At 44.5% G+C, this 12,572-nt stretch overlaps 1 protein-coding gene across 1 annotated transcript in view; it reads left to right on the forward strand.

The window, feature by feature from the left end:
• LOC128307023 (uncharacterized) overlaps positions 1-12,572 on the forward strand; it is a 41,800-nt gene that overhangs the window by 27,103 nt on the left and 2,125 nt on the right. Inside the window, exons 2-7 of the mRNA XM_053044735.1 lie at positions 1,562-3,223; positions 4,853-5,079; positions 5,399-5,552; positions 5,769-6,038; positions 7,723-7,974; positions 8,047-8,247. Coding sequence (XP_052900695.1) covers positions 1,562-3,223; positions 4,853-5,079; positions 5,399-5,552; positions 5,769-6,038; positions 7,723-7,974; positions 8,047-8,247 — 2,766 coding nt within the window. The remainder of the gene's footprint in view (positions 1-1,561; positions 3,224-4,852; positions 5,080-5,398; positions 5,553-5,768; positions 6,039-7,722; positions 7,975-8,046; positions 8,248-12,572) is intronic.

Genomic DNA, 12,572 nt, shown 5'->3' on the forward strand with positions numbered 1-12,572 from the left:
TTTTCTTCATTTTCTTGCCTTTTTTTGCAACCGAAGGAAAAGTTCACCGGAAGCAAATTGTTCTGTTGGAACGATTTCGGTTCACAGCGCGCCGTCGGTTCTGTTTCTGTTCTTTTTTTTGCTTTTCCATCTCAACAGCAAAAGTTTTGCCCCGTGTATGTGTCCGTATTTCAAAGTTGATCGTTTCCCAAAGATCCTTACAGAAGGTGGCGGTGGATTTTGAAAATTTGGTGAACCTACCGTCGTCTGGGATGTGTTTCTTTTTTTGTTCGTTCTTTCTTTCTCTATGTTAGTCCCAATTGGAGTCCCGATAGGAGTTTGGTAAGATGTTGCCGTCGTTGGCACTTTTCTTGGAACGATATGTGACTAATAGCGGGATACAAATTATTGGGCGAAATGGGCGAAATGGGCGAAATGGGCGAAATGGGCGAAACAATTAGTGTCGTCTATGAATTATCTCGTGGTGCACGTGGACTTCTCAAAGGTGTTTAACAGAATGGTTTTACTAAACTTAAATGTCATTTACCACACAAGAAATAAGAGATGCGTCTTACTCATTTTAGAAGTTAAAATATCAATCCAAAGTACGATTTACGCAAGAGTTTTTTTTGGGTCTAGCGCATAATAAAGAATCGTTCGTCTAGTCGCTCCAAACCCATCGGGCTACGCTGCATGAGAACATAACACGTGCATAAATGTTGTTCGCCATTACATTCCATTTCGTACCCTATTCATCACCCACCGCTTCCCATCCCCATTTGGACAGTTCCACCCCCTCCATTCACGAAAGCATCACGAAAGAACGCACAACATTTAGAACCATAAGTGCTTTTAGTGTGCGGAAAATAGCGAGTAGCTGGCGTATGGGGAGGTTTGATTTTCTTTTTCCTCCCCCCCCCCCCCCCCCCCCCCAAACGTTTGTGTGTGTGTTTGGTTTTTTTTGCCCCCCCCCATTGCTTACGTAAATTTTTCCTATCTGCTCCGTGCTCGGTGACTCGGTGATGTCGCTACGGGATGGATCGCTTTATGAAAGGGCGCATCTCAGGATGGGTTTCGGCTACACTACACTATAGCTAGCGCTGCTGGAGCGAGTTGTGCATGAGGAGAAAAGTTTTATCAAATGGTTGGGTTTTAGTTAGATGGATATGGATATAATTCTAGCGTACGTTTTGCGAACCGTTTGCACGATGAAATGGAAGCAGAATTTATTGGACTTGGGCCACGCCTTTTCTTTGTTCCCTTCGGTAGATTCTTTTTTGATAGATTACGGCAGCAGCGAGCGTAGTTTCAGCTTTCCTTGCTTTCCGGGAGCAGTAGGCGCTGGTAGGCGATTGGGGTTGGGGCAAGAGCAGTAGCAAGAACACGTTTTTGAGACATGTTATTTTCAGGATTTTAGTAGCATGTTCTTTTTTTTTGCGCCCCAAATAGAGAGGACACATGATGCGAGGAAGAAGTAAATGAACAAACGTGGAAGGAAAGATAAAACACTCGAAAAAACGCGATAAGATGGTGGTGGTTTAGCAAAAGTTTTTTAAATATGTTAATTTTTGTCCCCTTCCAGGTTCGCTCCTCACAAACATCCTACCCGTACCGGTGGTGCTCGCGAGCCCAGCCGACACAGAACACAACCCACAGCCCAGCACAGGAAGCAATATGGAAGATCTATACCACCGAATATTAGATGACAACGAATTTAGCTCCCATGCAAACATCCGCTACAACCGACACAGTGAGTCACGCGACCGTCAGTCGGGTCCCTACCAACGGCGCGAGAACGATCCGCCCGTACCGCCACGATGGCAGGATCCAACATCGACGCAGCGAGTAAACAATAATCGTAAGATTAATCTCGAGCCTCACCGGGCAACCACTAGCTTAGATAATGTAATGACCGGCTTCGACGAGTTTCCCGTCGGTTCGTCGGACCGCCCAGCCACCGGTGCGCTCGAGGACGTGTACGAGCAGCGGGCACTGTTCGAACGCGACGGGCTGGCCGGTGTGTTGCGGGATGGCGAGACGCACGGCGAACGGCACCGGGTGCTGGTGAACGCGGAAAATCACTTCCCCGCCTACCGGCGGCATCGCCGATCGTTGCTAAGACGCCGATCGATCCGATTAAAGGAATCGTTCGATAGGGAAGAATCCGATAAGGAAAACGAAAAGCCACCAACATCGCACGGTGGCGATGTTTCGAATGCGAAAGTAAGCACCGAAACAGCTTCGGTGAAACCACAGTCAAACCAACCAACCGCCGATGCTAATTCCAATGTACATTCTAACCTTCCCCGAACGCCGGCCGTCGTGGTGCGTCCAGGCCTGCCCAGCACAGGCACTCCCAGTACGGCATCGGACCGAGCGCCTCCCCTCCCTAGAAACAGTAGCCAGGGCGGTCGAGATCTTACGCCTACGGCCGTAAGATCCGTCCAGCAAGATGCGACCGGCAAAGTCGAACACCTTTCAACCGTGCCCGGTACGACTGAGCGGGCAATTATGCCGCCCCAATCTTCGGGCGACCGGCAGCGGCAACATTCGGCCGGTCCCCCCAACGCCCACCCGGCCGCCATCACTATCGACAGCTTCAATTTGCTAGACGACAGCGTCTACATCACGCCCGCCCACGGTCATCGCAATGACAGTGGCGGCGCATCGCAACGGTTGCCTTCGCTCGGTACGGATCTGACGCTGGACGCGAACGGGAACATTTTCGGCCGCGAAAACTTCGACGAGCAAATTATCTTTCTCAATGGACCGGATCTGCTGGAGACGAGTGCCGAACAGCAGCGAGATTTACCGGACGACGATGGCGCCAGGAGACAGCTGGCCGGCAAGGTGGCACGTGAAGTGGCCCGCGGGCTGGATGTGGACGGTTACGTGGCAGATGAACCCCAGGCCCTGCCACTGCGACCGATCATCCGTGGACCATCGGACGACCACGTGGTGGAGGACAACGTGGTGGTGGTGTACGCGGATCAGCACGAAACGGTGCGGCTAAACTGCGAGGTTGATGCCGATGTCACCACCAGCGTTTGGCTCAAGGACGGCCAGATAGTGCACGTGATGGATAAAAAGTCACGCACCGCCGACATCCGGTTCGTGCGCGAACCGCTCGGTGCCCTTACGATCTCCAACGTGATGCTGGAGGATGACGGGGTGTGGCAGTGCGAGGCCGAAAATGCACGCGGTTTCTTCTTCAATGGACGGCCGATAAAGTTGATTGTTCTCGGTAAGTTTATGACGGTTCATTTGACATGCCTGCAACAGGGCTGCAGCGACTAACGTCGTTCATTCAATCTTTGAGCAATGCAAGCTCTTTGCCATATTAGGAAGATTATTTAGATGAAATGAGAGAATTGGAACTGGTTGTAGATTTTACTCAATTAGCAGTGGAATATTTAATAGGTAAATCTGGATTTTTTTACCTTTATTATGCATTTTGAAGAGCTTTGCAGAGTTCCATTAATTCCATTATATACCATTTATCATAGCCTACTTTTTCGAATTTTAAAATCCTGCAACTACTTTGGTTCTCTAATAAAAAGGATATTTTTGTGATACTTGCAATATATTGCATAGCGAGCATTTTCCTTGGAAAGTGCAATCAGCCAAGAGCATTTAAGACTTAAGAATTACAGAGTATCCCGCAATTCTTTGACAGTTTCCCATCATTTTTTGAATCCGTCCCACAATTTTTTGACCGCGTCCCATCAATTTTTGAATTCGTTCCGAAGTTTATTGACGGGTTCCCATATATTTTTAAATTCGTTCATTCAGCATTCAGCATTCAAAACTATTTGAGAAACCGTCAATAAACCTTGGAACGAATTTAAAAATATGTGGGACGCATTCAAAAAATTGTGGGACGCATTCAAAAAATGATGGGACGCACTCAGAAAACCTTGGGAAACTGTCAAAAAATTGTGGGATACCCTGTATAGGTACTGATCTGGTATTTCAATAATTGGTGGCCTGGTGGGGCATTTCGTAACGTTCCAAAATCCAAATCCAACACTTCAAATTCCCTTCCGGACCAAATCCCAGTAGGCACTACAACTTAACTATTCACCTACGGGCAGTTAATGTCAAAGAATGCTAGAAATGACAAGCTGTCATTTAGTACAGGCACATCTAGTATGCAACATTTTGGAAAAAAGTCTTATTTCAATTCGAGGCTTCAAGAATCAAGACATCTCTTAGATATGAGCTTACATTCTGGGTTATAACTTCAATATTCGTTCTTAAATTGATTTCGTTCAGCTATTCCTGGAATTCCTGGAGCTTCATGGCAATAATTAAATGAAAAACTTGAAGATTTTATTCGTGTTAAGTTTACATCATCCCACTTCTTCACCCAAAATAGACATGACAATTATTGTACAGAGATAAAAGCTTTAAAAGACGCCCTAACGACATGCTCAAACTGTACCGACGAGCGATTCAATTCTTTTTGGGGAAAGTTATTGCATAGCTACCAACCGATAGAGCATTGCGGAAGATCCTGCGAAACGCGAGCTTGGAATGTTTGCCTTGACGCAACTATCCATTTGATGTAGAGATATTGGTCCCAAACTCGATGAGCAAATACCGTACAAACAATCTATCTTTGCTATCAATCAGAGACAGGCAAACTTTGTCGACCCGGTTTATCCCCTGCTTGATACAGTGCCCCTTCGGTTCTCCCGTTTTCCACCGCTTCAAAGTCACCAATGGAAACATAAATTTAGCATTCCTTCCACCCATTCCCTACCGTCCCTACCGGTGGCAACGCCTACGACACCGGTCCGTATTTCTTTGCACCAGGGACACTTCAATCACGGGCAGCTGACGTACTTTCCCGTAACTATCATTGTTGCAGATCCACCGAAGGAGCCGTACCTTCTGATCGATTCCCGGCGGCTCGATGCGGGCAACATGTTCATCCCGGTGAAGGAAAACTCCGAGCTGGCGCTTGCCTGCGTAAGCGAGGGTGGCAACCCCAAACCGACGCTCACCTGGGAGGTGCTGCTGAGCCCGGGCATCGACCGGCATGCACAGAAAATATCCAGCGAAGTGCTGGAGCTGCAGGAGATCAAGAAGGATAAGGTAAGACCCGGCATTCCCGGTGGGAAAAACCCCCCCGACACACCGACGTGTACCGTGTGTTGTCGTTTTGCTAAGGGAGAGAGAGAGAATGTAGGCTTAAAAACGAGACTCGAGAATTAAGTCGTACCGTGTCGTGCATGATGGATGAAATGGAAATTAGCCGGTACGGAGAAGAACCTCCAGGTTGGGAGAAGGAGAGGACATATTTTCAATTTCACTTGTTCGACACCGTATCGCTATCGCGTTGTTTCTACCCCGCCTAGAAGAACAAAACCCGACAAGCATCAATGTTTCGTTTCACTTTGCCCAACTTTTGCAGGAAAAGGAACCGTACAAGATCAACGCCGGTGCCATATCGGAGGTGAAGCTGCCGGCCGTCTTCCGGGTGCATCATAACGCCCGCATCCTCTGCATCATGGAACACCCGACGCTGAAAGTGCGCCAAAACGCATCGATTCTGCTCGATGTGCAGTGTGAGTGGAATTTTTCATTAGCCCCCATAGCCCCCCGAACCGACCACCCTCAAACCCCGTTCGAGGGGGGGGGGGGGGGGGGGTTTCGTTTGATGCTGCAAGCATGCAATTTTCCTGCAGTGGGGCAAAAAACTTTTTCTTTCCCTTTTTCCCATTCTCAAAAACGGGTCCGGGTGGGTTGTTTTTTTTTCTTTCTTGTTCGCCTCCAAATTGCAGACACTCCATCGTTCGCCATCACGCGGACGCCCGGGTTTGGGTATCCGCTTCGGGAGGGCATTGAAGTTTCGCTCAAGTGCGATGTCGATTCGAACCCACCGAGCACGCCCCTGTGGCAGAAGGATGACGGTGATCCACCGGTACCGCAAACGGGCGATGGATTTCTCAACTTTAGCTCGATCCGGCGGGAACATTCGGGCTGGTACAAGTGCACCTCGAGGCATCTCAATTTCCAGTACTCGAGCATCGGATATTATCTCAGCGTGCGATGTGAGTAGCAGAATATTTCATCCCTTTTTCCCGACACGTAGTTTTTGTGTTCGTGCTGTTCGTTCCATTTGTGGTGTATTTTCGTTACTATTTCCACTTTGCTTGTACGATTGTATGTTCCTTTTTTGTTTCGATTGCACAGAAAGAAGTGATGATGATGATAATATAGTTTCTTTCTATTAAAGAGTGTTACTGTATTATTTCACATTGTTTTTAATACTAGTTTAAAGGTTTATTTTTCATATTCAATTTTTACAATCTACTAAGTTCACAATTTTGAATCTCTGGTTATCGTAGAAAGGCAAGAAGAAAAAATACATTCCGTTTGCTTCTTTCTCAACCCAACTCATTTAAAAATCAATCTACAACTAATTCTTATTTCCCACGACACTCGCAAAACTAATAGCCTTGCTAATGGATTGCTCGATTCGATTCACCATCGGCAACCGGGTCGAAATGGTGTGACAAATGGAGTTGCATGTGCAATGCATTTGCAATCGCTACAAATCATTCTCTCGCCATAAATTAAACCCGTTTCTATTAAGCAGCAATTTGTCGTCCAGATTTTCCATTGCCCCTGTGCAACCGTGCAGTGGTGATGAGCGTTACTGGAATGAATCTGTACTGGTTCGGATGCAGTTTACTCAAACAGAGCGATCGGAAATTGGGTCTGAAAGCGTTAAGCGAGTAGAAGGAACAGTTAGAGGATGTACCTCAAACTCGTGTAGAAACTCAACGTTGAAGTATATTCAGCAGAAAGTCTTCGAACATAGTTCCGAACGTTCTGCTAAGAAATGGAGTTCCCAGCTATATCTATAAGAATTCTTATTAGTTATTCGAAAACGAAAAATAAATATTAGTCTTCAAAATAATTTTTAAACAGCTGAGCTTAAATAGCTCAGACCCGCCCTTTAATGTTAAACTAAATATACTTTTTTTTTTAATTTATTCAGGAACGGCCAGGCCGTATTGCTTACAACTAAGAGTAACTTAATCTATTGTACAATTCATATTCGTTTGAAGACATTTCCTTCTCCAACCGGTGAAAGGTCACCTTATCCCAGGTGTACTCGGTCAAACTAAATATACTATTATACTACTAAATACTACTACCACTATTATTATACTACTTGTTCCATCCGGGGGATATTCTACGTTGTGTTTTTTGGCGTTTGTCGAATTTTATATCTTTTAAAAGATTATTGGCTCTGATAAGAGCCGTTGGGGTTCACAAATGGGGTTTCTTGTCTTTTCTGAAGATCAAGAGGTGTAAGAACAAAGAGAGAGGTTAAGCCACAAATTTAGGCTCCTTTTATATCCTCTGGTGAGGATCTCATTTTTATTTCCATGTGCTTTTGGGGATCTCACTGGACACTTCCAATGTCACGTTCGCTCATGACCCAATTAATGTTCTCACGTCAGACGCTTGCCCAAACGTCTGATTAATCGGGATCGAACACTACTAAATATACTATTGTATCAGTATCCTAAATAATTTAGCAGGAGTTATCAGTTATCAATCTGTCATCATTTCTTTTTTGATCAAGATCCTCCTGTTAATCATTCGTCCTGATTCATCAACTTCACTTCATTCACTATTCATATCAAACCTTAACTAGACTTAGTTTTTGAGTGACTAAATTTCTACTTAAATACTTAACACATTCATTTTTTTGCCTGATAGATGAACCAGTGGACGTAACATCCGAACCAGTCGAGCAGGATCTTCCAATGTCACCGTCTTCCTCATCGTCTTCGTCGTCTTCCTCGTCCTCTGTTTCATTGGCAACAGCGGGAGGCACCTTGCCGGGTGGTTCATCCACCGGACCGGCCACAACAGGCACCTCCGGAACGGACCAAACCGGTACCAATTCCTTCAAGGGAGGCCAAATGGAAGTGGAGCTTGGTGGGTCAGTTACGCTGCAGTGCCCCCAAGGTTTGTAGACACAACCGATCCAACTGTCCGCGTGTGAAATAACATTACTCCACTTCAAATCCACTCCCCAAGGTTCACTCGGCTGTTGGTCACATTTGGATCCGCTTACGGCCCGGCTAAAAGGACTCGGAGCGGGCATCTACACTCCTACGGGACAGTTTTCCCTGAAGGATGTCGTCTATCAGGACGCCGGAACGTACAAATGCGTTGGCCAGAACTCAAACAATCGCAAAAAGCTTGAAGTGCTGCAAACCGTTTCAATCGCTGTTAAAGGTAGGTTCATTTTTCCTAATGGGACCCATTATTCCTCCGCTAGAGGCACATCAGTCTGCAGTCATTTCTAATACGAACCGCACGGGGTGTACAGATTTTCCGACCAATATTTTATTCATACACAATTCTAAGTACCGCCAGAATCAACCGACCCACCATCAATCGCGAACAATTTGCTGCAATATTAATACAATTTGTCCTGTCCTGGCTTGATTAATGCGGGCGTTTATAGGCAATTGATTGGAAAGTTTGCTGCTAATCAATGAGCTGTGCCTGCTTCCAACAAATCTGCTGCCACAGACAAACAGTGGCCGCGCTCACGTACGGGTACGGTACGTCTTCGTCTTCAAAAATTAATGCTTCAATTATTCAGCACCAAATTACTTCAATTCATCCGGGCCGCCATAAACGCGCGGAACGGCTTGGACGGGTCGTAATTTGATGGATCATAAAAAAAACACAACCTCCACGGCTGCCGATCCATCCGAGTCAAAATGTCAAACGCCGGCAGTTTGACGGGGCGAATGATAATTTAAAAAGAACGACAATAATTTGCAATCAATGGCACATATTTCTGGCAAAAAGGAACGTTCTATTTTTTAACCGATTCGTGATGGGTCTTGTGATGGCAACGATACGAATGTTGTCTTTAGAGAAGGATTTTTTTACTTCTGTTCAGGGTAATAATTGACTATCTGACTCAAAAATTGTTCTTTCGTGCTTACAGAGCCTTGAAAAAGGAAGCAAACATTTATTTCGCCCTCCTTTTTTCTTCTATGACGATTTTTCCAGTTTTTCACAAAAGTTTCTCATGCTTCGCACTGCGCGAAATTAAATTAAACTGTCCAAATTCTTATTTATAACAGTTAGTTATTTTCGTTCAATTAAATCGAGCCCAATCGATAATTGCAATCTGGCCAACTTCGATTCGGTGAATCTAAAGAAATAAAAATTGATTGTACATTACTCGATCGGTTTTACCATAAAATGTCTATAAACCATCCAAGCAAGCTGATAAGTTTCGTGCACATGTGCGGCAACGCAGGCGGAAATAGTCTTAGCGAAACCATTTAAACTTCTGCTTCATCCCATTAAGATACGATTGTTTTGCGCACGATGTTCCACCGTGTCTTGTGTCCGCGCGAACGTCCACAGTTTAGCACAGAAAAACTCGCGCAAAAGTGTCGCGTAAAATGTTCCGCTTTCAATCGCATTCAATCTCACGCCATTACGATAATTGAAACTCCGCTTTACAACTTCCAAAAACCTTACCCAAACAAAACGAAACGCGTTACCAGCGTTAACGGTGTTGCCAACCAAGAGCTGCAAAATTTTGAGCTCCAATGCGCATCCAAAGCCGGGCGGCGTGGGTTGGAGGGCCACGCTTGCTATTGCAAAACCGCGTTGTTTACGTTGTGGCAATTCCTTTTCCGTTGCAACACGGAATGGCTTTGGGATGCGTCCAGCATTATGGCATTTGCTTCGCAGCCGGATTTCCGGTGCCGTCGCCCACAATCGAAAGGACACTCGCTGCTGGCGCTGACAACCGAGTGAATGTTTCACCAGCCGTCACCTTGCGGGCGCGCACATACCCGTGAGATTGTGTGTGTGAGCAGTAGAGTGTGGGAAATGTGGGCAAATGTTCAACAGGATGTGCGCCTCGCTGTGCTCACACATGTGGCAGCGCCAGTGCAAAGTGTCCGATTTTCCGTACGGTTCCGATGGGTGCGTTTGCAAACACACGAACGGCACACGATGGTTCGCATTTATTTACTACCAAGCATGCCGGGCCGCCGTGGACCTCAACGCTGTAACACGCTTCGTGGTAAATTAGTTTTGCGGTTACAAATCACAAACTGCATTCAAACTGTGTCAACCGTTTGTTTAGCCGTGTACGGGCGGTTACTGTGCTGTTGTACGGCAGGGATAAAGAATTATTTCCGCGCTGTACAAACGAACGTCTTTCTAATACGATTACAATCTTTAACGGTTTTTGAAAAGCGATTAAATGTATTAAGCGAAAGCGTAAACGTCTTAGCTAGCGATCTCGATCATCTATTCATCATCTATCTATCGACCTCCTGCTTCAATCGATCTATTGTCATCGTATTTCTCATAGGAGGTCTCATCAGTATGCTGCTCATGAAACAGTATGGGTTAGGGTACCCAAACTAATATGGTTCATCCGGTAAGGAGAATACTAATTAACTATTCCCATATATACTTAAAAATACTAATTAGGTGTTTTCCTGCCACCCGTGTAATAAATTAATATATTACTAGAATGCTGCGTACTAACTTAGTATATTCCCGCCTACTAAAGTAGTACAGAGAGTACTAAATGGCATATTTCGAGTATACTTAAAAAGCGTGCCGATAGTATTAAATTTTTGGTATACGTCTTACTAAATTAGTATATGCCTAGTACAACAGATTTATGCTTTGATCGTTGACTGTAGCACTGATTCAAGGATCCTTGTAGAACTGGTAATTATTTAACTTTAACCTAGCGTAGTAGTATAGTTTGCGTAAACCTATAGTAGCGTATAGTAACCTATACCAGTATACCAATATTGTAGTATACAATTTAGCATATAAAATAAAGTCTAAGAGAGATTCCCATCTGAATTAGTATGGGTCATCTGGCTTGGGGAATACTAATTTAGAGTTCCCTTATATACTTAAAAATACTAATTTAGTATTTTTTGCCACCTATGTACTAAACTAATACACACCGTATACTAAAATACTATATCAAGTATACTAAAATAGTATACCTGGTATACTAAAATAGTATATCCGATATACTAAAACTGTCTACTAAATGTAGTAAGTAGTAGTAGCCAGTATACTAAAATAGTATACCCCGTATAGTAAAATAGTAAACTCCGCATACTGAAATAGTATAGCCCGTATACTAAAATTGAACTATTGAACTATACTATTTTAAAAGGACAGTCACCTATCTGTACATTACCCCTACGTAAATCGCCATTTGTTAGCGTATAAATATCTAAGTTTTTTTTTAAAATGTGCTACGATGCTATTCAACACACATAACAAACAAAACCCTAGCAAAAAACGGAATATGTCATAGTATATTTACCCCAAACAAAAAGTGTTAACAGAAATAGAGACGAGCTAGAAACAATACGGCGATGGATGAAACCAAATAAATGCCAATTCTATTATACCTTTCAAAGCTTTAATGGTCGAAGCTTGTCAAATAAAATAAAGATTAAAATAAATACAACACACACACACGCACATGCTCAATATGGGCTTTTGTTCTAGCGGCCATGATGTTGTCACCAAACCTAGTCCCGTTCGGATAGTGCGTAGCCTTTTGTTGCGAAATTCAATTTCCATTCCACGCAGCAAAGTCAACAGCGAAAGAGAAAATTGAATCAACAAATGCAACAAAGCCAAAGCCAAAAAAGTAAAAATGGCCACATAAATCATCGGGCAGCAGCCCAGTGCAACATACATACACACGCACTCTGGGCAATGGTTCGACACTCGAAACGGCGGGGGGAGGGACACACACACCTATTGTTTAACGTATTGTGGCCACGCTAAAAGCAGACAATTTCATTTCACCGTTAATGTGGTGGGATTTCTTTCCCGGCTGTGAACCATTTTTTGTTTTTTGGTTTCACCCCCATTCCGCATATTGGTTGAACTCTCCGGCCACCATTGCATTTTAGATGTCGCAGCAGAAGGTGAATGTTCAAACACGTGATTGTACACCGTGTGCTTTCATGCAATGCTGCCAGCTAGCGAGCAAACAGACTATTTGAGCAAATTTGACAAATCGAATCGTTGCTTGCGAAAGTGTTTGCTTTAACACATTTTTCGGTGCTGCTGTTGAGTGTGTGTGCCGGCATCCATCCATGCTGCCATTCTAGTGGGTGCTAGAAGCTGATGCGTGCGATGATGTTTGGTTGGTCCTGTCACTCGCCACGTTTGACACATGATATATTTGCCTTTTACCATAAATTCTTATCCCTCGTTCTTTTTTTTTTGTTGGGAGTTTGCTGGATAAAACTGCATTGGAATATAGTTTTCACGAAAATTTATGTTTTCAGTCATACCCCGTCTAGGACAGGCAAGCCATCTCTCAATGGCAAAATACTCAGTTCTATCGCTAGTACACGTTTCGCTCCGACGGTGGCTAAGGAAATCGACTGGACCTTTTGTATTAAACTTTCAAAACGAAACCACTCACCAGGCACGGATCGTGTCACATAAGAATTTCATACCGTTTTCATCCCCGGCAGTTCGTTGCCGTTGACTTATAAACCCCTCCAGTACAACATGCTACT

Source organism: Anopheles moucheti, chromosome 2, assembly GCF_943734755.1.
Source record: "Anopheles moucheti chromosome 2, idAnoMoucSN_F20_07, whole genome shotgun sequence".
Classification (NCBI taxonomy): Eukaryota; Metazoa; Arthropoda; class Insecta; order Diptera; family Culicidae; genus Anopheles; species Anopheles moucheti.